This window comes from Eschrichtius robustus, chromosome 10 (genome assembly GCF_028021215.1).
Source record: "Eschrichtius robustus isolate mEscRob2 chromosome 10, mEscRob2.pri, whole genome shotgun sequence".
Classification (NCBI taxonomy): domain Eukaryota; kingdom Metazoa; phylum Chordata; class Mammalia; order Artiodactyla; family Eschrichtiidae; genus Eschrichtius; species Eschrichtius robustus.
Genome location: NC_090833.1, coordinates 82917550 through 82943791, shown reverse-complemented (window position 1 = coordinate 82943791; position 26242 = coordinate 82917550). Strand labels below are relative to the sequence as shown.

Here is a 26242-nt window from a genome sequence, read left to right as displayed (position 1 = left end):
ACTCTCCCCGAATCTCACCAATCTGGAAGCTCTGTACTGTTTTTTAAATAATACTTAGTTCTTCCTCCAAAGTAGGAATGTTAATATTAATATTTCACTAGTTAAAAGCAAACTATGGTTCAAAAAAATTCAAATTGGTTTTGAACTGTAGTGAGAATGTTAATGATATATAATGGAAATGATATATTTATTCCATTATAGCTGCATATTTTTAAATAGAAATTGAAGTATTTAAGAGTCAGAGTTTTCACTAAAAAGAGTCCATTCTGTCCCTAAGCCAGGCCTGTAGATGGGACATTTTACATACAATAAGAAGAGAGGAGGAAGAGAAGGAGCCTTCAATGATACTAAGAAAACTAGGATAATATAATATAATGCCCTAGAAGCCAAGAGTGAATTTAAGGAAGTGATCAATTTTAAATGCTATACATGGATAAATCAAGGAGAAAATGAACAGAAAAATTTCATAGTAGTGAACCATATCTCTTTTCTGTTAAGCCTTCTTGGGGCTTTAGTATATTGGTCACTTCGGGAGAGTCAGGAGAAATGAAAATAACAGATATTCTACCTTCACAAAATCCATTTTACTTCTTTGATTTCTTCCTTCTGCATATATCAGAAACTACTGCTCTCTAGCAATGTCTACTGTCCATCCATTGCTCTAGCCAACTTTTGCAAATTTTGCTCAAGAATACATTTTAACCCACTTTCTTTAAGTACCTGCCATAGCAGATCATGACAGAAAATAGCAGATGTAGCAATGATTGTTGCCAATGCTTGACATTTAATTTAGCTATTCAGAATGATGGCTCTCTTGATAACTGGAATAATCTAACTTGATTACTGTTCGGGGGGTGGAAAATGATAGGGACACAACATCATTGATCATGCCTCCCTCCCTTGATCTCTTCAAAAGCCTATGCCTATGTGGTAGAGCTTCTGGCAAAGGTTTTCAAAAGAAACATACTCAGTTGGCATGTTTCCTTTGCCCTTTGCCCCCTTTACTTTCCTCCTTCTTTTTGTGGACACAATGCCTTGTAAGGGTAGAGCCATCTTACAACCATAAAGCCACATACTAGTGATAGTGAGACAGAAAGCGAGGAGCCTAGCTCCTTGCTGGCATTCTCAAATAGTTGCACCAGCCCTTGAGTGCCTACCTCTGGACTTCTTATTATATGAGAATAACAATCCCCTTTTTTTTTAGTCACTAGAATCTGGTTTTCTGTTGCTTGAAGCATAATTATACCCAGACATTTGACTGTCTGCCTTCCCCACTAGATCATAAGATGTCAGGTAGCATGCCTGTATTTGCTACTTAAGATAGGAAGCTTTCATAGCAAATAATAGAAAACCCAACTCAAAACTGCTTTAACTATAAGGAAGTTTATTAACTCAGATAACTGGAATCCAAAAGTAAGACAAACTTAAGAGTTGACGTAATCCCATGACTCCAGTTCTGATACTGAGGAGCGCCCTGTGGGGCTCCTGAGCACAAAAGCCTGTCCCCCATTTCTTTGATTACAGGAAACAGACTTCATTCAGCTTCCATGACCTTCCCTGAGTTCCAACAGGGCAGATTCAAGAAGTTGTTAATTAGAGAAGTGAGGGGATGTGAGACAAGGGAGAAACAGTCAAGAGAAACAATAGTACAGCCTTGGGGCAAGGTCCTGGTTCCCCACCAATGGATACACATAACAATATCTTTGAGCTGTTTTGCAGATACTGAAACCCTCACCAGGTGGGTATGGTGTGCTGCCCACAAGCACTGTAGACCCCAGACCAGCTGGAACCAGAAGGTTGATGATGCTGACTCCCACCTACCTCACCACCAACCAATCAGAAGAATGTCCAAGAGATGATCACGCCCTCTTTGAACCATTACGATAAAACTTCTCTCTACCCTCTCCAAGCTGGGGCACACAGTTTTGAGGGCATTAGCCCACTGTGGCCCTCTCTGCCTGGCAAAGCAACAAAGCTATTCTTTTCTACTTCATCCAAAACTCTGACTCTGAGATTTAATGCAGTGTCAGGGTACAGAGGCCAGATTCAGCTTCAGTTCCATTTCTCTGCTATTCTTTTGGCTTCCCCCATGTGTAAACTTCATGCTCAGGTTGCCATCAAAAGGACTGTAGCAATTTCAAGCCTCATATCCAAGAACAACCATGTCCAGAAGGAGCATGAATCACTTCTCCTGGAAAAGCTTTTCTGGAAGCATCCTGCAAACCTATCCTTGCAACTCATTGACGTGAACTGGGGAACATGCATGATCCTAATCCAATCCCTGGCAAGAGGGTAATATTACCCTTAGACCAGTCCAGACCACCTCTGGAGCTGAGGATGCTGTGCTACACCAACTATGGGTAAGAGAGAGGGATTCCTGAACAACATCAGAATTCCGCTGGACAGGGAGATCAGCTCCGTGCTTTGTGACCACCTAGAGGGGTGGGAGGGAGACGCAAGAGGGAGGAGATATGGGGACATATGTTTATTTATAGCTGAGTCACTTTGTTATAAAGCAGAAACTAACACACCATTGTAAAGCAATTATACTCCAATAAAGATGTTAAAAAAAGAAATTCTGCTGGGAAGGAAGAAAGAGGGAAAGGATGTTGAGTAGGTAAAGAACTCACTTTTTCTATTCCTAGCATCTTGCAAACATACTTAAAAAAAAAAACTCCTCCTATACACGAAAAGTTTATGCTTTATCTTAAGTTCCTTGAGAGAAGGAAGCATGTTTTACTTTTGTTTATACTACTCTTATGTCTCACTCAATAGCCTGAACATAGTCGATTTTGATTTTTTTTTTTTTTGTCAACAAGCCTCAGTATAAGAAAATGGCCTAAATTATTTAACCTCTTGGATTCTTTTGTAGATTGCTAAATTTTCTTGCTAATCAATCAACTTCTTTTTTTCCTTTGGCCACATGGCTTGCAGTATGTTAGCTCCGGACCAGGGATTGAACCTGGGGCCGTGGCAGTGAAAGCACCAAGTCCTAACCACTGGACCGCCAGGGAACTCCCTACTAATCAACTTCTTTGACTCCCAAGACTTACAACTGCTGGGGTAGTCAACAGGTTGACATTTATTCAACAACCGTATTACTGTACTAGTGACTTTTTCTGGGAGAGCAAATCGTAGTGAAGCTTTTAAAGTTCCTTTTTCTTATCCAAATGAAGAAACTGCTGGGATGAAGGTGTTCTGCTTCTCTAAAGTCACAGTTGCAGGCTTAAAGTTCCAAATACTCCCCAAATTCAATAACTAGAGATGACTACTGATGATTATTTTTAATAGGTGATTTTCAAAGATGTGAACGTTTTATATGATCCATGGAGATTTAAGTCTCTGAAGGAGAAAAAAATACATGCCTCTATACTAAAATTTCATCAAGAGGCAAACTTGGATCATCACTAAATTGACTCCTAAACCTCTCTCCTTATACTACTAGAAGGTTTGTGTGCGTTTGTTTTGTTTTGCTTTTTTAAGTTTGGGGCTGTAAGGTGATACTTATATTTTATACTAATGTCTCTTCAGTTGATTAGAGCCACTGACATAGTTCCTTACTTGACCAGGATGGTTGGCACTGGTGAGCTTGGTTCGAAGAAAGTGCCTTTGACTTGGAGATGGAATCTCAGCCCAGACCACTGCTGTGACCAGGAAGTAAGCACTGAACCACTCAGCTTCTCTTGCACAAATAGGGATTACGATTGCTGCTTTTGACACGGCCGTAGACTAAACTGGATTCGGTATCTAAGCACAAATCCAGGCACATAATATTAATTTAACGATTTAATACACTTGTTTCCTCATCCATTTCTCCAAACATTCCAACTAAACCTAAACCTCCAAATGGGCCAGGATTCAGCAAAATGAAGAAGTGGCCTTCCTGGGACATGGGGGTGGGGGTGGCGGGACCGCCAACCCGTGTCGTAGTCTAGGGGTGGCTCGGCCCCCCGCACCGAGACCCGCGGCCAGAAAGCTCGCGTTCCAGGAACCCGGATGCAGGGCGTCGCCAATGGTATCTTGCCCAGACTTCGCCCTCCGTGGAGAGGGGAGGGCGGGAGCCGAGGGAGGGCAACGCAGTACACCGGTTGGAATCATCGCGACTCGGGCCACGGCGGCGGACGCAGGCCCACGTGCCCGCGGGAGGGGGTGGGGAGCACGGGCAAAACGGCCGAGCCCCACGTCTCGGAGTGGGTAACTCCCAGCAAGGACGCGCCGGACGCTTCGAGGCGGTTTCCAGACCTCCAAAAGCGGAAGCGGGTCCCGGGAGTGCGCCCCGGCACGAGTGGGCGGAGCCGCCCTCCCGGAAATGCCTGCGGCCTCCGGCCGGCGCGCGGCGCAGCGCAGCAGTCTGCGCAGTTCCCCAGTGGTACGGCTGCGGCTGTCGGGGTTGGGTCCAGTCGGTTTTGCTAGCCTCTCTGAGAGGGCGGGAGCCTTTTAGGGCAGCGATCCCGCGGTGGGAAGGGAGGGGGAGTCGTAGGGGACCCTGACCCTTAACCCAGCTAGAGAGGGAAGGGAGTTTGGCCAGCCCGCGGGCGAAAGCGTCGGTTCCCTTTCCACAGGGGAGGGGCGGATGGATGGGCTTCTGACTCCCAGGGAGTCCGCAAAATTCATTGCCGAGAACAGTCGAGATGTGTTCATTGACGGCGGAGGCGTGCGGAGGGTGGCCGAGCTTCTGCTGGCCAAGGCCGCGGGGCCGGAGCTGCGCGTGGGGGCCTGGAAGGCCTTTCACGAGCTGAACCCCAAGGCGGCCGACGAGGCCGCCGTTAACTGGGTGTTCGTGACAGACACGCTCAACTTCTCCTTTTGGTCGGAGAGTGACGAGCACAAATGTCTGGTCGGGTACGGGGGGAAGACGTACAGTGGATACTGGTCCCTGTGCGCCGCGGTCAACAGAGCCTTGGATGAAGGTTGGTGCCCCTTCTCCCGGTCAGACCCAGCAGCTTTGAGGTTTCAGTTTAGTGGGAGGGTCCCACAGAGCGGGTTGGGAGATGGAATAATGTGTTGATAAGGCGAAACTGAAGATCTTCACTGCCGGTACCTCTGCTTAAAAGTATGAGAAGAGGCTGGCATGAAATCTTTATTCAGTGGGAAATGATTCTAATATTTATCATTGTCACAGCTAAGTCAAAGTCAGTTTTCTAAGGAATGCCACTTTGATGGCATCTGAGGAACAAAGGGCAGAAATTATAACACATTTTACACGGTCAAAATACATCTGATGTAATATTACAATTGTTAGAAGTGGATGAATAAATACAGACAAGCAAATAGAGAATGAGGGATCTGCTTCTGATTTTTAATTACTCGTCCACTTTTACTGCATTCCTGTAACAATTATGCATTCCTTTAACAATTATGTGGTTTCATTTTAATTGTGTTGCAATAGCAAGGGCCTAATGAATATAAAAGTATGACATTGTTCCAATGCCTTTCCTTTTCTCCCCAAGGGATACCAATGACTAGTGCTTCGTACTATGCCACAGTGACCCTGGATGAGGTTCGGCATATACTCCGTTCTGACACAGACGTCCCCATGCCTTTGATAGAAGAGAGGCATCGGATTCTCAATGAAACCGGGAAAATTCTGCTTGAGAAATTTGAAGGCTCTTTTCTTAATTGTGTCCGAAAAAGTGATAAAAGTGCTCAGAAGTTATTGCACCTAGTAGTTGAAAGCTTTCCTTCTTATAGAGATGTGACTCAGTTTGAGGTGAGTTGCTTCTGTTGGCCATTTTATTTTTTTTAGTTTTTATTTTTTAAAATATACTTATTTATTTATTTTTTGGCTGCATTGGGTCTTTGTTGCTGCGCGCAGGCTTTCTCTAGTTGCGGCGAGCGGGGGCTACTCTTTGTTGGGGTGCGCGGGCTTCTCGTTGCAGTGGCTTCTCTTGTTGCGGAGCACTGGCTCTAGGCGCGCGGGCTTCAGTAGTTGTGGCACACAGGCTCAGTAGTTGTGGCTCACAGGCTTTAGAGCGCAGGCTCAGTAGTTGTGGCACACGGGCTTACTTGCTCTGCGGCATGTAGGATCTTCCCGGACCAGGGCTCGAACCCGTGTCCCCTGCATTGGCAGGCGGATTCTTAACCACTGTGCCACCAGGGAAGCCCCTGTTGGCCATTTTAGAGTTCTTTAATTATCTTCTCATAGTTAACTCTTTTACTTCCAGAATTCCTTTTGAGAATAAAAATTTTAATTTTGGAATTTTTTTCCATGTGGAACAAAGGAACAATAACAAAATTATTAAGTAGTGTTTCAGAGATATTACTTTTCTTATTGTTTTCTAATCAGTGTATTCTCTTTATTCTTCTGTCCTTTAAAATGTTTCAAACCTGAATTAACACTAGACCTTCAACATGATGTTGTCACTTAGGGATAGTGAGGTCCTTTTAGTACTTCAAAAAATTTACTTCATTGGATGAAAATCAGGATGTATACTAAATTCTCTCTAATAAAAAATATTTCTTGCAGAGTTCTAATGTATATATACTATGTGTTTTCTTTTTCATGCACAGGGTACTTTAACAATATTATTTGTTTTATGGTACAAAGAAGTTTAAATAGGCGTTCTTTTAAAATGGTGAACATTTTGTGTACTCTCCCAGTGTACACCTGGATTTTGCTTTTGTATAATTCTTTTAGAATTCGTTATCACTGTTTATTTTAACTGTGACGTAGAATTGAAAGCAACTTCAGGGGGATCATATAATGTAAATCTATTGACTAAGTTAATGAATATTTGTGTCAACTTAAAATTTTGAAGCTACCCTTTTGTAATCACAATTCAACAACTAAAATTACCAGTAATATTGTTCAAATCATTCTTTATGATTTACAAGGTGTTTGCACAGACACTCTCATTTGATCCACAGAACAACTCTGTGGGGCCTAGGGACAAGGAACATTACAGTCCTGTTTGCAGACCAAGAACCAAAGTCTGAAAAAAAGAAAGGTTAACTAGTGTATCTTAGGTCATTTAGTCAAGAAATAGCTAGCTTTTCAATTCTGCTGTAAAGTGAGAGATGCTTGATTATGTATGTTAAGATTCTTTTAATTGCAACTGACAGACACAAAACAAGAAAAAACTTAAGCAAAAAGAATTTGGGGATAGGTACTGGGGATAAACATCCAGGATCAGGGACTCAGTGCCATCAGGATTCAGTCTCTCTTCTTTGTTTCTGTTGACTCCATTTTTCCCTTGCTGCAGACCAGCTTTCTCCATGAAGTAGAAAAGGTCCATGAATTTTGCATTTTATCGCTTCAGCCATCAGGGAGAGAGGGAGAAACTTCCTCTCGGTTCTGAAACTCCTGGGCGAGGACTGAATGGACCGGACAGAGGCAGTTCTTAGAAAAGAGGCGCTAGGCCACTGTTGAACTTTATTCTCTTGTGAGGAACCATTTTACTAATGCAGAGGGTACTTTGAGATTTATCTTTGTCTTCAAAGTATGTCATTTCAACCTTGTTTTCAGGAAATTTGGATCAAGTTCCTTGGTCCATCATTCCGACCATTTATAAATATATTAAACAGTGTATAAAATAAATCAAACTGCCATTAATGTGGCTAAGAGTCTGTGTATTCCAGAAATGACATGGTTGTTGTAGAAGGAGGGCTAAGATTAAATCTAACATGACTTCAGGATGGAATGAATTCAGGACACCATGTAGTTTATTTACTTTCAAGTTGTCCTGAATTTTTGTCTTTGTGAAAGAAAGCAGTGATTTTTTGGGTAGATTATGATATTGATTTAATAAGCATTTGTTGAATTTCTCTTTTATTTACAGCATAGTGCTTTCTTTTGATTTGTTATGTATGCTGAAAAGTTCAGTTAAAAACTGTACCAGGATATAGATTAATTTTAAGGCTGATACATTTTAAATGCAAATTAGTATCTGAACCATTTCCCATCAGTATTTATTTCTAAAATACATTCTTACAGAAATATCACCAAAATGTAACAAAAATCAAACCTAAACCTTTTAACACTTTCCTAAAGGAGTATTATATTTTTTCATAAGTTTATCATTATTGTTACTCAAAAGCACTATATTTCTGAAAGCCATATGATTCCTGACATAACATTGAGCATGTAGTGGGTGCTCACTTAACCCTTTGATTAGTTAATTTACAGTTACCTTTGCATATTCATTTAAAAGATATATAAATAGTTAAAGCACTTTGCTCAATTAATTCCAAGTCTAAAGGAATTCTAATGAAGTTTTGGCGCTGCTTCTGAATTCAGAAAGTGCTAAAATCAAATGTCTTTTAATCCATATTTTAAAATTTTCTAATTGCAGAAGTAAAACAAATTAATACAGAATTTGGAAGGTACAGAGGAGCAGTCTTTATTCTGCCAAGAGGTAACCACTGTTCACAATTTGGTCTTTTTCTCTGTGTGTGTGAACGTGTATACATATGAGCGGGGGAGAGTTATGCTATATAAACTGTTTTAAAATTTAACATATTATGAGCATCTGTGTCAATAAAAATTCTTCACAGCACACTTTTTTTTCCATACTACTATTTTTAATGACTTCACATTAAAAGTCATTAATGGATGTATGGCTGTACATTATGGATGTACATTACCATAATTATTTGCCCGAACTATTTTACCACAATAATTGTGATACACAGTTGTAGTTTTTAAATTGAATTTTGTATCTTATTGTTTTCAGTTTTATATAATAATAAGCAATACTGACAACAGTTCACACCCATAATATTTTCTTAGGATGGATTCCTAATAATGGGATTACTGAGTCAGAGCATGGCCAGAATTTTCAGGCTTGTGATACATAAAAATGGTAACTCTTCTCCAGAAAGATGATCAGCCACAACATATTGGAATGCCCTTTTCCCTGCTCCTTCATAATATGGTCATGGTATTGGTTGCTGTATTTTTAAATCTTCAGCAAGTTACATAAAAATAGTTACAATTGTTTTTAATGTTTATTTAGTTACTGAGATTATCATTCATTTTTAGACATTATGAACAAATAAATGAAATTAGAAAATTTGTCTAAATGAGACAGTTTTAGATCAGTGATTTCCCAACCTGGCTGTGCCCCAGAATCAGTTAGGAAGCTTCAGAATTCAGATACATTTCCAAAGCAGCATCCTCAAAGATTCTGATCTATGGGTAAAAGAACTATTTTTTTTAAGCTCTCCAAGTGACTCTGATTTAGACTATTCAGTAGCTATATAAAAGTTCTAATTAATAGATTGGCTTCTTTACGCTGATGTACTGATAAATATACATGAAAACATGAGCTTTTCTGATATTTTAATTGATAACATTTTATGTTACTCTTAAGCATTTGTAATTTTTGACCTTTCTAATTTGTTCATAATAAGTTTGTTGCAGAAAATCAACTCATGGTTATAGAGTTTTACACTGATAATTATTTTATAAAGGTACTATTTTGCAAATATTTTATTCACAAAGCAATATTATGGAACATATAGGGTAATTGTTATTTGGGGATTTACTGGTATTTTCAGTGATATCAGTTAATATTTTAGAGACGTAGAATTTTATTACTAAAATTATTTCATTACTAAAAACCATATCAGCTTGTTAATAAAATGTTTTATAGGTGATTTGAGTTTATTTTTAGATTCCTCACTTGAATTTGTTTTTGTTTTTGTTTTCATTTTAGGGTATTATAATCTAATCTTTGTGATACTAGTTGGCTACCATGGAAACAGTGCTCATGATGTGACAATTTGTGTTTTGTTAGATACTAGCACTGATTTTGTTATATAAGTCTGGTTCCTAGATTTTTCCAGTTTGCTCTATGAATCTTGTTAGAAATAGGAGACAATAGCTTCTATCATAGTAAATATTATGATGTAATAATTTTGTTTGAAACAGTTTTATTTTGCAAATTAAGTTTTATGCCTTGCTGTTTAATAAAGTAGACTTGAATTAGAAACCTAGTTACCATATATAAGTCCAGCGTATATAGAGGACAGGTGCCAGGTTGTCATATTTTGATAGGTTTGAGAATATAGATTATTCCCAAATGATACAGGGATATTTCTTAGTGGTGATTTGTTCCCCCAGCACTCAGTGTAATTTAGTCTTTGCACTATGTCAAAAAATGAGTGTATGTGTTTGCCCGAGAAAACAAGATACCTGCTTTTTTAGTGGTGGCCTTAGAAAATTTAGTTTAAAAAAAAAAAAAAGAAATTTAGTTTATTTAGTAAAAGTAAGTCTGGATTGATTGTAAGAGGTATACCTTAAGGTTAAGCAATATTAGGTTATTTCTCATTAGGACAGTGTAGCATTGGAGTTGTTTTTAGTAAATATAGGAATCTATATTATCATCTTAAAGAATTTTTATATGGAGTCTTTCCTTGAAGAATTTAATTTCATTTTTAATTTACTTCTTTATGTCATTTACTTATTAAAACATTCTCCGAGGTGATCAGAATATATTTTGGGAGCCAGTGATACTGGTAATTCACATTTAACAGACTAGCAGTTATAAAAGATGATTTGAGGTTATTAGCACTGGTGTTAGGACTAGGAGTAGACTGTAATTATCTTTGTTCTTCCATAGTGAAAGCTAATGAGCATTTGTAGTTTTATAGAGAGTTTTAAAATATATATATATATATTTATTTATTTGGCTGCACCGGGGTCTTAGTTGTGGCACGTGGGATCTAGTTCCCTGACCAGGGATTGAACCCAGGCCCCCTGCATTGGGAGCATGGAGTCTTAACCACTGGACCACCAGGGAAGTCCCTATAGAGAATTTTTGAGTTAAATTATGACCCATTCTCTTATAATGCCTGGTTAAATTTGTTTCTTCCATGTATAAATATAATTGGTAACTAATTTTGTTATATGAACTTACATATTAACTTGGACCATTTCCAAAAAAGGGTAGACTTGATAAATTCTAGCTGTTGATCAGTTTTGTCTTTATCTCTGAAATAAGTTAATCATTTTATCTGAAAGGAAACAGTTAAAAAAATGGATGTTGTGGGCTTCCCTGGTGGCGCAGTGGTTGAGAATCTGCCTGCCAATGCAGGGGACGCGGGTTCGAGCCCTGGTCTGGGAAGATCCCACATGCCGCGGAGCAGCTGGGCCCGTGAGCCACAATTACTGAGCCTGCGCGTCTGGAGCCTGTGCTCGGCAACGAGAGGCCACGATAGTGAGAGGCCCGCGCACCGCGATGAAGAGTGGCCCCCGCTTGCCACAACTAGAGAAAGCCCTCGCACAGAAACGAAGACCCAACAAAGCCATACATACATACATACATACATACATACAAAGAATGTAAGCAGACAAGAATAGCATTAAAAAAAAAAAAATGGATGTTGTAATTCTCTTCAGAGGTGAATTTAGGAATGATTATTTTCTTCTTTATACTCTTCCATATTTTATACAATTAATGTGAATTATGTTGCAATCAGAAAAACATATATTTTTTAACTTAAGAAACTTTCTAAAGAAATACTATCTAGCCCTTAACAATAGCAAGCAGGTGGATTATAGTGACACAGAAATATGTATATGAAGTAATGCCATTGAAAAAGAACACTAAATAGTGCCATGATTACATAAATTGTATTTTATGTGCTTTGAAAAATATAGGAAGTAAATTTGGAGTGATAGAGATAACTTAGTATTTATTAGACCCCTTCTTTTTTTCTGTAAAAGGTCTATAAATTCTTACCAAAGAGTAAGATTATTCTACCCTTGAAAAATGTTTTCTATGTGTGCCTTTTTTTTAATAGCATACATAAAGCTTTCACATACCCAGGTAACATTTATATTCTCCTCATTCATCAGGGGAAAAGAATTTCTTTTTACAAACGGGCCCAAATCCTTGTGGCAGATACGTGGAGTGTATTAGAGGGAAAAGGAGACGGCTGCTTTAAGGACATCTCCAGAATCACCATGTTTGCTGACTATAGATTACCTCAGGTTCTTGTTTACCTGGGAGCCCTGAAATACTCTGACGAACTACTGGAGAAGCTTCTCAAAGGTTTGCCAGCTTAATTAAGACATTCTTTGTTATACTATGAATTGTCGTTGGGTCTTTGTCTAGTTTCTTTTACAAAAGGTCTTCTTTCCTTAAAAAACAAAACAAAACACTATTATTGTTAAAAGCACATGTAAAGAAGAATGCAGGGGCAATTAAATTACAGAGAAAATTGCTTTTTGTTGTTTACAGTGTGGAATATAGATATTGTTGGAAATCACAGTATTTGGACATCATCATTTCAGAGTCTTATAATAAAATGAAACCTAAATTTATGTCACGTGAAGGTGTGCAACACTAAGACAGTTCAGGTTTGTATTTAAAGAGTGTTAAGCTGAAGAGCACACTACACTGTGAAACAAAAGGTGGGCTGAGTGATAGGTAATATGTACTGGATTTTGAGTTAGGAGGCTCCAAGGTCTGTCACTGGCTTATCTTACACAAGTCACTCACTTTCCTAGGCTTATTTTTTACCATTATTGGGTTTGATTATTGATTCTCAAGAGTGGGAGCCTTATTATAATATATGAGTATAGATAATTGTGTTTGTATGAAAAGTAGCTTTTTGCTTTTTGGTTTTTTTTTTTTTGTTTTTTTTTCCCCTCCCCCTTCTCTGCCCTCCCCCCCAGCTTTTTGTTTTTTAAACATTTCTTTGTATAAGGAAAATAATTATATTGTACAATTTTCATGTTAATTTCTCTTTTAGGTGCAGTACTTTCAGCTAGTTTTTTCTTTTTTTTCTTTTTTTTTATAAATTTATTTATTTCTATTTATGGCTGTGTTGGGTCTTCATTTCTCTGCGAGGGCTTTCTCTAGTTGTGGCAAGCAGGGGCCACTCTTCATCGCAGTGCGCGGGCCTCTCACTATTGCGGCCTCTCTTGTTGCGGAGCACAGGCTCCAGACGCGCAGGCTCAGTAATTGTGGCTCACAGGCCCAGCTGCTCCGCGGCATGTGGGATCTTCCCAGACCAGGGCTCGAACCCGTGTCCCCTGCGTTGGCAGGCAGACTCTCAACCACTGCGCCACCAGGGAAGCCCTTTTCTTTATTTTTAAAAGAAGTAGTTTTTATGATTGAATAATTTTCTCTTGTGAAATAGATTTCAATCACCCAAAATAAGAATAGCACAGGATAGAAAAGTACCATTATTCCTATGATTGCTTCTACCAGGTTTTTATGCAGCCTTGGGCAATCCATTTTGCCCATTTCCTCATTTGGAAAATAACAAGCTATTTTATGTCATAATGCTCATGTCTGGGGTCATTAATTGTTGGATACCTTTAAAAGGGACAACATTTAGCAGTCAGGGCTTCTACATACAGCCATATTCAGCTGATCTTTTTTCTGGCCAACGTATAGAATGTTCATTCCTATCTCTAAACACACTGTTGCTTGGTTTCCCTCACCCATATTTTCTTTTTTTCAATTCAAATCCTACACATCCACAAAGGCTTAGTTCAAATGTTACCTCTTCCACATAGCTTTTCCTGACTCTCCATGCTTTGTCCATCTCCTTCTCCTGAGTTTTTAGAGCACCCAGTTGTCTCTGCTGCTGTGAGAAAAACTCTGGTGAGAAGGGATCACCCAGCATAGTTGTACAGAGTTGTCTGAATTTTCTTCTACCATCCATTTCACCTCCAGAGGCTCTTTTCCAGATGTCCAGCTGCAGCTGTTACTGCCTCTTATTACATCCAGCTTCAAACTATCCTTCGCTAGTTTGTCATAGGGGGAACAAATTCCCTTGCCTCTTAGTTTATTTAAGCAAAGTTGGAATTTTTTTTCCCCCAAAAAGTACTTTACTAGCAAACTAGAGGAGAAATACTGATAGAACTTATAAATATAAAGGAGCACACGCAAGTCTAGGACACTGATTAAAAAAATTTTTTTAAAAATATTTATTTATTTGGCTGCGCCAGGTCTTAGTTGCGGCATGTGGACTCTTTTAGTTGCAGCATGCGGGCTCTTAGTTGCAGCGTGTGGAATCTAGTTCCCTGACCAGGGATTGAACCCGGGCCCCCTGAATTGGGAGCATGGAGTCTTAACCACTGGACCACCAGGGAAGTCCCTAAAAATTATCTTAAGTGAAATCTAGAACCAGGTGGCTTGATTAGATGAGGTAGAAACTTCCTTAACTGGTCTCCAGTGATACTTTTTCCAAACTTGAGGATATGCTACGCGTATAATTCTTCTCTTCTCTTCTCTTCCGGGCAGGGCAGCCCTTGGAAGACCTACTTAGATTCTGTTCATTTACCTACCTAGATTTCTGTTCATTTTATCTTTAGCCCATCTCTTCGCCAAAGGCATATTTTTTAGCCAGCTATAAAGACTGACAATGCAGTTTGGCTAAATTAGATTCTTCATTGTGATTCTAAGGCTGACTTTTAGGCCTAATATGTTGGCCAGGTTACCTTCCCTGACTCTAATCTATGTCAGTCCTCTCAAATGGTTTCATTCTTTTTCTGTTTCAAAGTCCATGTCCTATGCCATACTATAAGTTGCTGTATTAGTTACTTTGTTAGTTTCCTTATGGCTGACATAACAAATTATCACAAACTTGATGGCTTAAAACAACGGAAATGTATTCTCTCATGTCTCTGGAGGCTAGAAGTCTAAAATCATGGTGTTTGCAGGGCCATGCTTGCTCCCTCTGAAGGGTGTTGGGAAGAATCCTTCTTTGCCTCTTCCTAGCTTCTGGTGGCTACCAGCAGTCCTTGGCATTCCTTAGCTTTGTAGCTGCATCACTCCAACCATGGCTTTCTTCCCTGTGTGTCTCCTCTGTCTCTTCGTATCTTCTCCTTTTTTTTATGAGGACAGCAGTCATGGCATTGAAGGCCCATCTTAACACAGTTACGACCTCATCTTAACTTGATTACATCTGTAAGAGCTCTTTACGAGTAAGGCCACATCCACAGGTACCGGGAGTTAGGACTCGAAAGTATTTTGGGGGGGGGGAGGGGAGGGGTGGGGAGGAACACAGTTCAACTCTACAGTTATTTGTTACTGTGTAACAAATTATGCTCATATTTAATGACTTAAAGTAACAAACATTATCTCACAGTTTCTATGGATCAGGAATTTGGGTGCTGCTTAACTGAGTGCATCTGGCTCAAGATTGCAGTCAAGCTGTTAGCTGGGGCAGTGGTCTTATCTAATGGCTCCACTTGGGTGGTGGTATCTACCTCCAAATTCACTGTCATGGTTGATTTGGCAAATCTGGCAAGTTGATAGTCAAGTTTGAAGGAATTGATTAGCAAGAGAACTGAAGAATGGATTTGTATGCTGGCACCTGGGGCAAAGTAAGGAAATGGAGGGACACAGCCAGTGTCTGTTCTTCCACCTGCCCCAGGGATCAGGGAGAGATGGATGGAGGGGACACTATTTAAGATCCTAGGTGACAGAGTGGAACTCAATGGGGCTAGGGTATTTCCCCTGGGTCTCAGTGGATCACAGGGCCTCTCAGATACTGTGAAGCTCTGTGCAAGGGTACAGATTGGTGGCCAGAGGCCAAATATAGCTTGCAGATGTGTTTTGTTTGGCTTGAACCGTGTTTTAAGCAATTTTTAATTAGTTATCAGCACTTGACAAGTAGGAGATTTCACATGAAAATCAACTTTCTGGCTTCTCTTGTAAGAGTAGAGAAATACAGGGACATTGGGTTTACCTTTACACGGGGCAGCACATGCTCTCTAGCTCACCACAGTTTGCATCTGGCAGCTGCATCCACTTACTCTATCTGGCTTATCTTTATAGGCAGTTGAGTTGATGAGCCCAACTCTAGTCTCCCTGGCAAAGCACTGCCAGTGCCCACCCTGCAGGATCAGATATACCCTGGAGGTGGGTGCTGAATAGACTGCAGGTCCTATAGGAGCTCGCGGCTCCGTATTCAGGCAGAGCTGACTAAAGGATCCTGAATCCAGGATGTGAGGGCAATCTGGCTGCGACATCTGTCACCCCATTGATGGCCAGGGTTGATTCGGCTGATCTGGCTGGTTAGGTGGGTGTCCCCTTCCTCCCTCACCACTCCACGTGCGTCCCTCCCGAAGCTGCGCGCTCGGTGGAAGAGGACAACCTTCCCCGATAGAGGAGGACCGTTCTTCGGTCAAGGGTATACGAGCAGCTGTTCTCCCCTGCTAGAACCTCCAAACAAGCTCTCAAGGATCCTGAATCCGAAGAACGATCATGGTTTTCCTTGCTCAAGCTAAGAACTTTGATTTCCTAGGTTTTCCTTGATGTACCTGGCGTGTCCCCAAGACAGTGTTAAGTGGGGAAGGGAGGTACTGTTTATTTGGCCCCCTAGGAGTCCTCTAGATTTTGCAATAATGTTTTTATTTTTCCTGACATTAAACCCAAATTTTAAATCCTCTCTAAAAGTAATTTAATAATCTTGCTGTCATATTTTAAAATGTATGGTTAGGGACTTCCCTGGTGGTGCAGTGGTTAAGAATCTGCCTGCCAACGCAGGGGACACGGGTTCGAGCCCTGGTCTGGGAAGATCCCACATGCCGCGGAGCAGCTAAGCCCGTGCGCCGCAACTACTGAGCCTGCGCTCTAGAGCCCACGAGCCACAACTACTGACCCGCGTGCCACAGCTACTGCAGCCCGCGTGCCAAGAGCCTGTGCTCCGCAACAAAGAGTAGCCCCTGCTCACCACAACTGGAGAAAGCCCGCGCACGCAACAAAGACCCAACATAGCCAAAAAATAAATAAAATTTTTAAAATAAATAAATAAAAATAAAATGTATGGTTACCCCATACTTATTTAGCAAATATTTATTGGGGAGCTAGTATATGCAAGGTGCTAGGCTAGGTCCTAGGAATATTGAGACAACTAAGCCAGACATGGTCCTTGTCCTTGTGGAACTTAACTTGCAATTTTGAATTCATGCCTGAGTTTAGAAATGGTTTAAATTACCAAAAATAAATCTGAGATTTACAATTTTAAAATGAGTACTATTTAAATACTGTGTTTTGTCCTATAGTAAAGTTTTGAGTAGATTTCATTTCATTGACTATTAGTGCTTCTTGCTCTGTCTTTTTTCCCTTGCAGGAGAAATGCTTTCGTATGGGAATAGGCAAGAGGTGGAAATCAGAGGGTGTTCACTTTGGTGTGTTGAGCTGATCCGGGATTGTCTTCTGGAGCTTACTGAAAAAAAGGGTGAAAAAACTAGTGGAGAGATCAATTCCATTCTTCTGGATTATTTCTTATGGGACTATGCCCGTGATCACAGGGAAGATATGAAAGGAATTCCATTTCATCGCACACGTTGCATATATTATTGACCCACAATGTGAACTGATCCTAAGAAAACTTGCATTTTTATATCACATAGTTATTTGTATAATTTTTCTTTGTTATTAGAGAAGGTGGTAGAGGTTACAGCAACAAGAAAATTGATTACCCAGGCTCTCTTAAAATATTTTCCTGACATATCACTCTGTATTGCCAACTTTTTCCTTTGTTTGCTTATTTAGTTTTGACTGTATTTTCCTTTTCTATGGATACATGACAGAAATAGTAAAGGAAATTTAATGCTTTCTTTAAATCTCAGATTTCTTAAAATTAATCATGCCTTATAATGTGATTGACCTTTGGTAATAATATTTCATCCATTCAATTGGTATCTTTTTTCAAGGTGTTGTAATTTTCTATATACCTTAATCATTTGATATAAGAGAGAGAGAAAGTAGGGTCTTTGCTGTATGAATGCTGCTGCTCTTGTAGAAATCAATCTTGACAGATTTTTTAAAACTTCTTATTGATAAACATAATGATTTTCAATTTAGGATATCTGTACAGTTTTTTTTTTTTCTTCAGAGTAACTACATTAGAATTTATTGAATAAAGGTTTTTTTAACTTCTCTTAAATCTGGAATGAATTATTTCATTAAAATAGAATTTACCACACATACTTTTAAAAGGTTTACAATGAATCTGACTATTTACTTTATGTTGCAGGACTCTCATTACCTACCAAGCAAGCACTCATCTCCCATCTTCATCCCCACCTCCCTTCTAACGTAATCTTGATTTTTGTTACCTACCTTATCACCTCACTGTGACTGTGTGAATCAGAAAAAGCCGTCCTTTCTCCAGGCACTTCACTGCCATCTGCTGGAAACTTGTCATAATAGCTTTACAAATGACAATGAGTGGGAATGTGAGTGGGGCCCCCTGGAGTCCTGTACTGCACAACTTGCCCCACCAGAAGTAGTGGTCCTGTATCTGTCTCTCTCCTATGTGACTAAGGGGAAGGTGATCTTGTCCCCAGTTCTGGAGATAGACCTGAGTTAATATGAATGGTGTATTATTCATGATAATCCTATTCTCTGCCTGTGATTGTTCTAGTAATAGATATATAATCTAGTTCTGGCCAGTGACACTGGAGGGCAAGTTTGCAGGGAGGCTTAAGGGAAAAGGTTTCTTCACTTTGAAGAAAGGGCCATGGGAGAAGATCCCTCTTCTTCCTCTGAGCAATGTTCCGCCTTAAATGTAATACCTGAAGCTGTAGTAACGATTGTGTGGAGCCAGAGCCCTCCTGAACCTGCCCTGCGTGAGTCCAGCCTAGCTATGGCCTTCATTCCTGAGATAATGAACTCAGCACCTTATTATTGCCATAATTTTGAATTAGTTTTCTGTAGAAAGTATCATAGTTAATAGTTTCCAATTTAACCCGCTCTTACAAGGCTCCAGGAAGCGCAAGCAAAACAGTTGCTTAGACCTCAGGACTGGCCCAGCTCCTCCTCCTGTCGCCCTTTTGCTCCTCTCCCTGTCCTGCCCACCCCTGTACCCTTTCCCCTGCTTCCTGTCTTTTCCCTCTTCTCCCTCCTCCCCACCTCTCCCTCTCCTCCCCTCTCCTTCCCCCTCCAGGCTCAGCCAGCTCTGGGATTCCTGCTTTCCCCATTTACTTCTCCATCATGTAAAAGACAGGGAAGGCAGTTTAGGGCTGTATGGTGCTCCTTGATGTCCAAGACGCAGCTGTCTTTTCTCTTGTTACACTGAGCATAGCCTGGACTCGTGATCCAAGATGTCTGCGTTCTAATCTAGGCAGCAGGATTGAAGAAGCTACGAAGTTGAAGAGTGCAGGGGTTGACAGGAAGGCTCTAGCAGTTACCACGTGCAGTTTTGCTTTCATTTCACTGACTAGAACTTAGTCACATGACCACAACTTACTGCCAGGGAGGCCAGGGAACTATTCTCTATTCCAGGCATTGGGTACCAGCTAAACTAAGGAGTGTGGATGGATATTAAGAAACAGCAAGTTTTCATCACCATGCATGGATTTTATAGTTTTCATACCTGATACAGACTAAGAATTTAAATTAAATAACAATTCACCTAATGGTTTTAACAGCCAGTGATGCTGACTTTCCAGATCTATTGTGGGATTGCAAAATAGTAATATTCTAATTCTAATATTCTTGGTTGTGTGAGCCTTGCACAGAGATAACTTCTCTCTTGATGGATTTCAGGATAGACTGAGGAGCATAGTGAACTTGGAGCCAGCTCCTGAAGTTCCAGAAGATGAGAATGTAGTAATAGGATCTAGAAAGGTTTTTGGTTATGTTGATTTATTCTGCATGCTAATCTCAAAGACAATTAATGTAAATGTGCACAGCTCCTGGAGCCCCTCCCTGCCCTCCCCATCACAGCCCTCCATTCAGGGAAGTCCTTTGTTTACTGTCGTTAAACCAGTTCCCTAGCAGAGATGAAACATTAGTTCTGATTCCTTGGTGACTGTTTCCTTTAATAGCTTTTGCTTTGTAACAAGCTCAAAAAACATTTTTTTAAAACATATTTCATTGATTTCTTTAGGATTATCTGGTGGTTTAGCCGTGGTACCATGTCGATGTCTTCCAGCCAAAGTAAACAGGTTGGGTTAATTACTTGTTGCAGCATGGGATGTCTCAGTAAGAGGATGCCTTGGGACAGGGTCTAAGGAAGCAAGGTTCTCTCTAAATTGGATGCCATCAGCCAAAGGCAATTCTACCTTTGGCTATCTCAAATCTTATCTATAAAGAGGGCAGGCTGAAGCAAGGAAAGACAGAAATTGGTAAAGAAGCAGCAGTCACTCATTTCAGCCAAGATAGCAGGATGTTTGGTTCTGTGTGTGTGGCACAGTAGCCTAGGCAAAATTATCAAGTGGCCTTATTTTGTCTCACTTTATCAAGGTCTCTGAGTAACCTTGTCTGAGATTATGTTCAACAGGAGAATACCATGGCATAGCTGTGAGTGCCAGGGCAGCTTTTGTCAGGGGCTGCTTTTGTTCCTTTCTCAACCTTTAACTTCTCCCTGATTAGCACTAAAGAAATTAATAGATTTCATTCAATTCAATCCAGAAATCAATTAATGAACTCCTTCACTGTTCCTCTTCCCTGAAGCTGAATGGATAATGGTTTAATAATCCAGTTGAGGAGGTATAGGTTTAATGAGCCACAGTACATGACTTGAGGCAACTACACCTTCCTTTTCCTTGTAGCTCTATGACTCATCTCTCTCTCAGTGTGCTTAGATCACTTTTTTCCTTTTTTCTTCTTTTTTTACTTTGGTTTTTTATTCTCAGCCCTTTGGTGGATGTTATTGCCAAAGACAATACCTGAACAAGTAAGAAAATTGACCTTATTCAGTTAATTGCAATAGAAGAGCACCCCAGATGGGAAGATGAGAGTTTCTTGGCAGGGTGGTGTTGCCCTAGTCTTTTATAGGGAGGAGTAGACAGGTTACAGGTGGGGGAATTCACAGGTGGGTTTGTTTTGCAATCAGGAGGCATCTCAGTCAGTTCGCTGAAGAGGAAATTTTTATCTTTGTGTCTAGCTAGTTTGAGGCAGACAGATAGTTCTAATCTCAGCTAATCATTCACAAAGACAAAGAATGAGGAATTGGAGAGTCTGTGGCTGGCCTCGCGTCAGCAGGTTTGGGTGAAGGGAAAGATCCGTGTTTGGTCTTGTCACAGTCACAAGTCAAGCAGGGAGACGTGAGAAAGTGTCGACAGTTAGTCTTATCTAAGTCACATGGTTTTCTTTTGGGTAAACCGTTTCCCAGAACATAAAAGGGTGGGGGGGGCTTCCCTGGTGGCGCAGTGGTTGGGAGTCTGCCTGCTAATGCAGGGGACACGGGTTCGCGCCCTGGTCTGGGAGGATCCCACATGCCGCGGAGCGACTGGACCCGTGAGCCACAACTACTGAGCCTGCGCGTCTGGAGCCTGTGCTCTGCAACAAGGGAGGCCACGATAGTGAGAGGCCTGCGCACCGCGATGAAGAGTGGCCCCCGCTTGCCGCAACTAGAGAAAGCCCTAGCACAGAAACGAAGACCCAACATAGCAATCAAGCAATCAATCAATCAATAAATTAAAAAAAAAAAAACTTTAAAAAAAAAGGGTGGGGGATTTCAGAAAACAAAAGGTTAAAAGGTTGAAGGGATTTCTTTTTTTTCTTTTTTTAAATATTCACTTAGTCATTTGGCCGCATTGGGTCTTAGTTACGGCATGCGTGATCTTCATTGTGGCACATGGGATCTTTTGTTGTGGCACGCAGGCTCTTTAGTTGTGGCTTGCAGGCTCCAGAGTGTGCAGGCTCAGTAGTTGAGGCACATGGGCTCTGTAGTTGTGGCATGCGGACTAAGTAGTTGCGGCATGCAGGCTCAGTAGTTGTGGCACGCAGGCTCCTGAGTGAGGGCTCAGTAGCTGCGGTGTGCAGGCCTAGTTGCCTTGCGGCATGTGTGATCCTAGTTCCTTGACCAGGGATCTAACCTGCGTCCCCTGCATTGAAAGGCGGATTCCCAACCACTGGACCACCAAGGAAGTCCCTGGAGGGGTTTCTTTTTTCTAATTTTAAAAATTAATTAATTAATTAATTAATTTTATTTTTGGCTGCATTGGGTCTTCATTGCTGTCCGTGGGCTTTCTCTCGTTGTGGCGAGCGGGGGTTACTCTTTGTTGCGGTGTGCGGGCTTCTCATTGCAGTGGCTTCTCTTGTTGTGGAGCATGGGCTCTAGGCACACAGGCTTCAGTAGTTGTAGCTTGCGGGCTCTAGAGCACAGGCTCAGTAGTTGTGGCACACAGGCTTAGTTGCTCTGCAGCATGTGGGATCTTCCCGGACCAGGGCCTGAACCTGTGTCCTCTGCATTGGCAGGCAGATTCTTAACCACCGCATCAAAAGGGAAGCCCCTCTGGAGGGATTTCTTAATGTCACTGTTTTCTGAAAGTACAGAGCTCAGGTAAAGTTCAACGTTGTCACCATCAACCCTTTCTTGTGCTTGTGCGTTTGTTGGGAAAAAGATAAGCTGCCATGGCCTAGGCAACATTTTTATTTGCTCTCAAACCATGGGAGGTAATGATCCTCAAAGTAAGGAAGTCCAGAATTGTGAGTTCTCCATAGTATAAAGTATCCAGAGTTAAGATCCAAGGGTTTGGGCTGCCCTAAGGGGAATCACTGTATGCTCACTCCCTTGGTTCTGTCATCAGCTTTTGAACAAATCAGTTAAAATCTCTATGCCTACTTAATTTACATATGCAAGAGGATAATCTGAGTCTGATTTTCTAGTTCTGGTTCCAGTTTTCTTTTTGTATCATTTTGTAAAATATATGCACGTCTCATTTACAGGCTGTGGTAGGATGATATTGTGGTGGTTAATTTTGTGTCGTCAGCTTGACTAGTCCAAGGTGCCCAGTTATTTGGTCAAACAAACACTAGTCTAGATGTTGCTGTGAAGATATTCTCCAGGTGTGATTAACATTTACAGTCAATAGACTTGAGTAAAGCAGTTACACTCCATAACGTGGGGGCTTCAGCCAATCAGTTGAAGGCCTTAAGAGCAAAGACTGAGCTTTCCAGAAGAAGGAACAACTCTGCCTCAAGGCTAAAACATAGAAACCCTGCCTGAGTTTCCCACTTGCTGCCCAGCCCTGAAGATTTTAGACTCAAGACTGTAACATCAACTCTTATCTGAATTTCCAATTTGCTAGCCTGCCCTACAGATTTCAGACTTGACAGCTCCCACAATCACATGAGCCAATTCCTTAAAATAAATCTCTTTCTCTCTAGATAGATGAATGGATGGGTGGAGGGATAGATAGACATATATAGATTATATGTCTATAGTTAGATCTGTATCTATACCTATCTCTATATATTCTATTGGCTCTGTTTCTCTGGAGAACCCTAATACAGGTATGAATAAATAAAATGGCAAAATAATTTTTGTCTAACTCAGGGATATCGAATATAAAATAAGAAATTAACAAATGTATAATGGGACTAAGTAATTTTTAAGATTCCTTTCAGGTATAAAATTTGCTGACTAGGGCTTCCCTGGTGGTGCAGTGGTTAAGAATCCGCCTGCCAACTCAGGGGACACGGGTTCGATCCCTGGTCCGGGAAGATCCCACATGCCGTGGAGCAACTAAGCCCGTGCACCACAACTACTGAGCCTGCACTCTAGAGTCCGTGTGCCGTAACTACTGAGCCCTCGCGCCACAGCTACTGAAGCCCGCATGCCTAGAGCCCATGCTCCGCAACAAGAGAAGCCACCACAATGAGAAGCCTGCACACCACAACAAAGAGTAGCCCCTGCTCGCCACAACTAGAGAAAGCCCACGTGCAGCAATGAAGACCCAATGCAGCCAAAAATAAATTTTAAAATTATATCTTTAAAAGAGAAAGAAAAAATCAAGCATGGTTCCTGTACTAACTGTATTTCAGGATAACCTGATAGTGGGAAAGCTCTTCTTTATAGAACAATTCTAGCTAATAAATGCAAAAAGGAATATTAGAATTAGAACATTACCATTTTGGAATCCCTAATGAAATAATACATCTGTAAAATAATATCAATGGTTGTTAAAACCATTAGGTAAAAAGCTGATGGGTAAATTTTAAAGGGATGGATTAGGCTGAAAGCACCTGAACTCACTAATAATCTTAACATCACCAGAAGTGAGATACTCAGACATCATGTACCTCCTGGTGTGTTGCAATAGGGAAGTACACAGACCTGTATTCTTGCCAGAAAAATTAAGCCTGAATCTAATCAAGAATCTAGATCTACAAGTTTACAGGAAATGTAGGAAAAAAGAGGAACAAGTTAAATGGCAACACAAAGATGCCATCGCCAAATACAGAATGTGAGATGTTCTAAAGGACAAATGGCACAGTTTCTTCAACAAATAAGTGATTAAAAAAAAAAAGGTGAGCATTGGTGAGGATGTGGAGAAATTGGATCCCTTGTGTACTGTTGGTGGGATTGTAAAATGGTGAAGCTGCTATGGAAAACAGTACGGCAGTTCCTCAAAAAATTGAAGATAGGATTACCACACAATCCAGCAATTCCATTCTGGGTATATACCCAAAAGAACTGAAAGCAGGATCTTGAAGAGATAGTTGTACACCTTTGTGCTTAGCATTATTTTCAATAGCCAAAAGTTGGAAGCAACTCGTGTCCAACAAGAGATGAATGGATAAACAAAATGTTATATGCATACAGTGGAATATTAGCCTTAAGAAGGAAAGAAAGGGCTTCCCTGGTGGCGCAGTGGTTGAGAATCTGCCTGCCAATGCAGGGGACACGGGTTCCAGCCCTGGTCTGGGAAGATCCCACATGCCGCGGAGCAACTACGCCCATGAGCCACAACTACTGAGCCTGCGCATCTGGAGCCTGTGCTCCGCAACAAGAGAGGCTGCGATAATGAGAGGCCTGCGCACCGCGATGAAGAGTGGCCCCCGCTTGCCGCAACTAGAGAAAGCCCTCACGCAGAAACGAAGACCCAACACAGCCATAAATAAATAAATAAATAAAACCTTTAAAAAAAAAAAAAAAGAAGGAAAGAAATTCTGACACATGCTACTGAGGCAAGAGACAGATGGGCCCTCAGGGCAAACGGTTTGAGTTCGTTCCTTGTGGACCGATACTCTGAGACGGGAATAACAGGACAACTGAGAGAGGAGGCTCAGCCCTGCCTAGATAGAAGATAAGAGACCTCATTCTCGAAGTCAGGAGACCTTCCCGACTACACATGTGCAGAAAGGCTCCTTGGAGGTCAAAAGGGGAGTCATGCCAACTGACCAAACCTTGTTGGTAGAATCCATCTTGGCTAAGAGATGCGTGCGCACACATAGGAAAAGCCTGAGATACACCAAATATGGACTCTGAATCAGACAAATCAAAATGATTGGTCAAAGGAAACATGGACGAAATGCCCCATATAAGTGATTTAAACTGCCACGAGGGCGCGACTCTCTCTCTGAGCCCTCCTGTGTGTCTATCCACACATACTGTACTCTTTTTTTCTCTTAATAAATACTTTACTTGTTTCACTACTTTCCATCTTTGTGGGAATTCTTCTTCTGCAAAGACTTAGGGCCAGGGCCTTGTCACTGACCACTGGTCTAGTGGCTAGGATTCGGTGCTCTCACTGCCACGACCCAACCTCAGTCACTGGCCGGGAACCGAAACCCCGCTTCAAGCCGCTGCAGGCCTAGGCCACCCAAGGTCACTACAACATGGGTGAAGCTTGAGGATACTATGCTAAGAGAATAAGTCAGTCACAAAAGGACAAATACCATATGAATCCACTTATATGAGGTACTTAGGGTAGTCAAATTCATAGAGACAGAAATTAGAATGGTGGTTTCCAGGGGGGAAAGGGGTGAATGGGGAATTGTTGTTTACTGGGTATAGAGTTTCAGTTTTGCAAGACAGAAAGTTCTGGAAATCTGTTGAACAACAGTGTGAATGGACTTAACACTACTCAACTGCATACCCAAAAATGGTCAAGATGGTAAATTTTATGTTATGTGTATTTTACCACAGTTTTTAAAAAGGTGGAGGTAACTGTTACTAAAAGAGAATTAAGGGACCTGTCAACCAAATGCTACATGTGAACCATGTTTGGATCCTGATTTGAGTAAATACAGGGAGAGAGAAAGACCGAGAGGGGAACAGAGAGAGAGAGAGAGAGAGACGTACATTATGTAGAAAGTTATAGCTGAGCTCAACCTTTGAGGAGGCAGTGTTGACTTTGTCATCTGACACATATAGGCTTCAGTCTTGCCTCTGCCACTTACCAACCATGTAGCCTTGAGCAAATTACTTGCTGTCTGTTTTTTAGTTTTTTATTTCCATAAATATTTGTTGCATCTCTGCGACGAGCTTAGTATTTACTATGTATTAAATGCTGCTCAACATTGGGGGCATAAAAATAAATAATATATGGTCTCTGCTGATGCTGGAGAATAAAATGTGAGGCAAGAAATAACAG

General features: G+C 41.1%; 1 protein-coding gene across 2 annotated transcripts; it reads left to right on the top strand.

Annotated features, from left to right (window-relative positions):
- Window positions 1–4175: 4175 nt before the first annotated feature.
- Window positions 4176–17856, top strand: QNG1 (Q-nucleotide N-glycosylase 1). Of its 2 annotated transcripts, none has more exons than XM_068552499.1 (4): window positions 4176–4369; window positions 5451–5710; window positions 11801–11996; window positions 17038–17856. In XM_068552499.1, exons 2-4 carry the CDS (start codon window positions 5459–5461, stop codon window positions 17268–17270), a joined length of 681 nt encoding a protein of 226 aa, XP_068408600.1. In that variant the 5' UTR covers window positions 4176–4369; window positions 5451–5458; the 3' UTR covers window positions 17271–17856. The 2 variants fall into 2 exon arrangements, with proteins under 2 accessions (XP_068408600.1, XP_068408599.1); XM_068552498.1 differs by lacking the exon at window positions 4176–4369 and adding an exon at window positions 4380–4910.
- The last annotated feature ends 8386 nt before the right edge of the window (window positions 17857–26242 follow it).

Excerpts from the sequence above, each read along its gene's own strand:
- QNG1 (XM_068552498.1), top strand. The coding sequence starts at position 4,574 with ATGGATGGGCTTCTGACTCCCAGGGAGTCCGCAAAATTCATTGCCGAG. Across the intron at positions 5,711-11,800 it reads GAGATGTGACTCAGTTTGAG|GGGAAAAGAATTTCTTTTTA; the intron begins GTGAGTTGCTTC and ends CTCATTCATCAG. Across the intron at positions 11,997-17,037 it reads ACTGGAGAAGCTTCTCAAAG|GAGAAATGCTTTCGTATGGG; the intron begins GTTTGCCAGCTT and ends TTTCCCTTGCAG.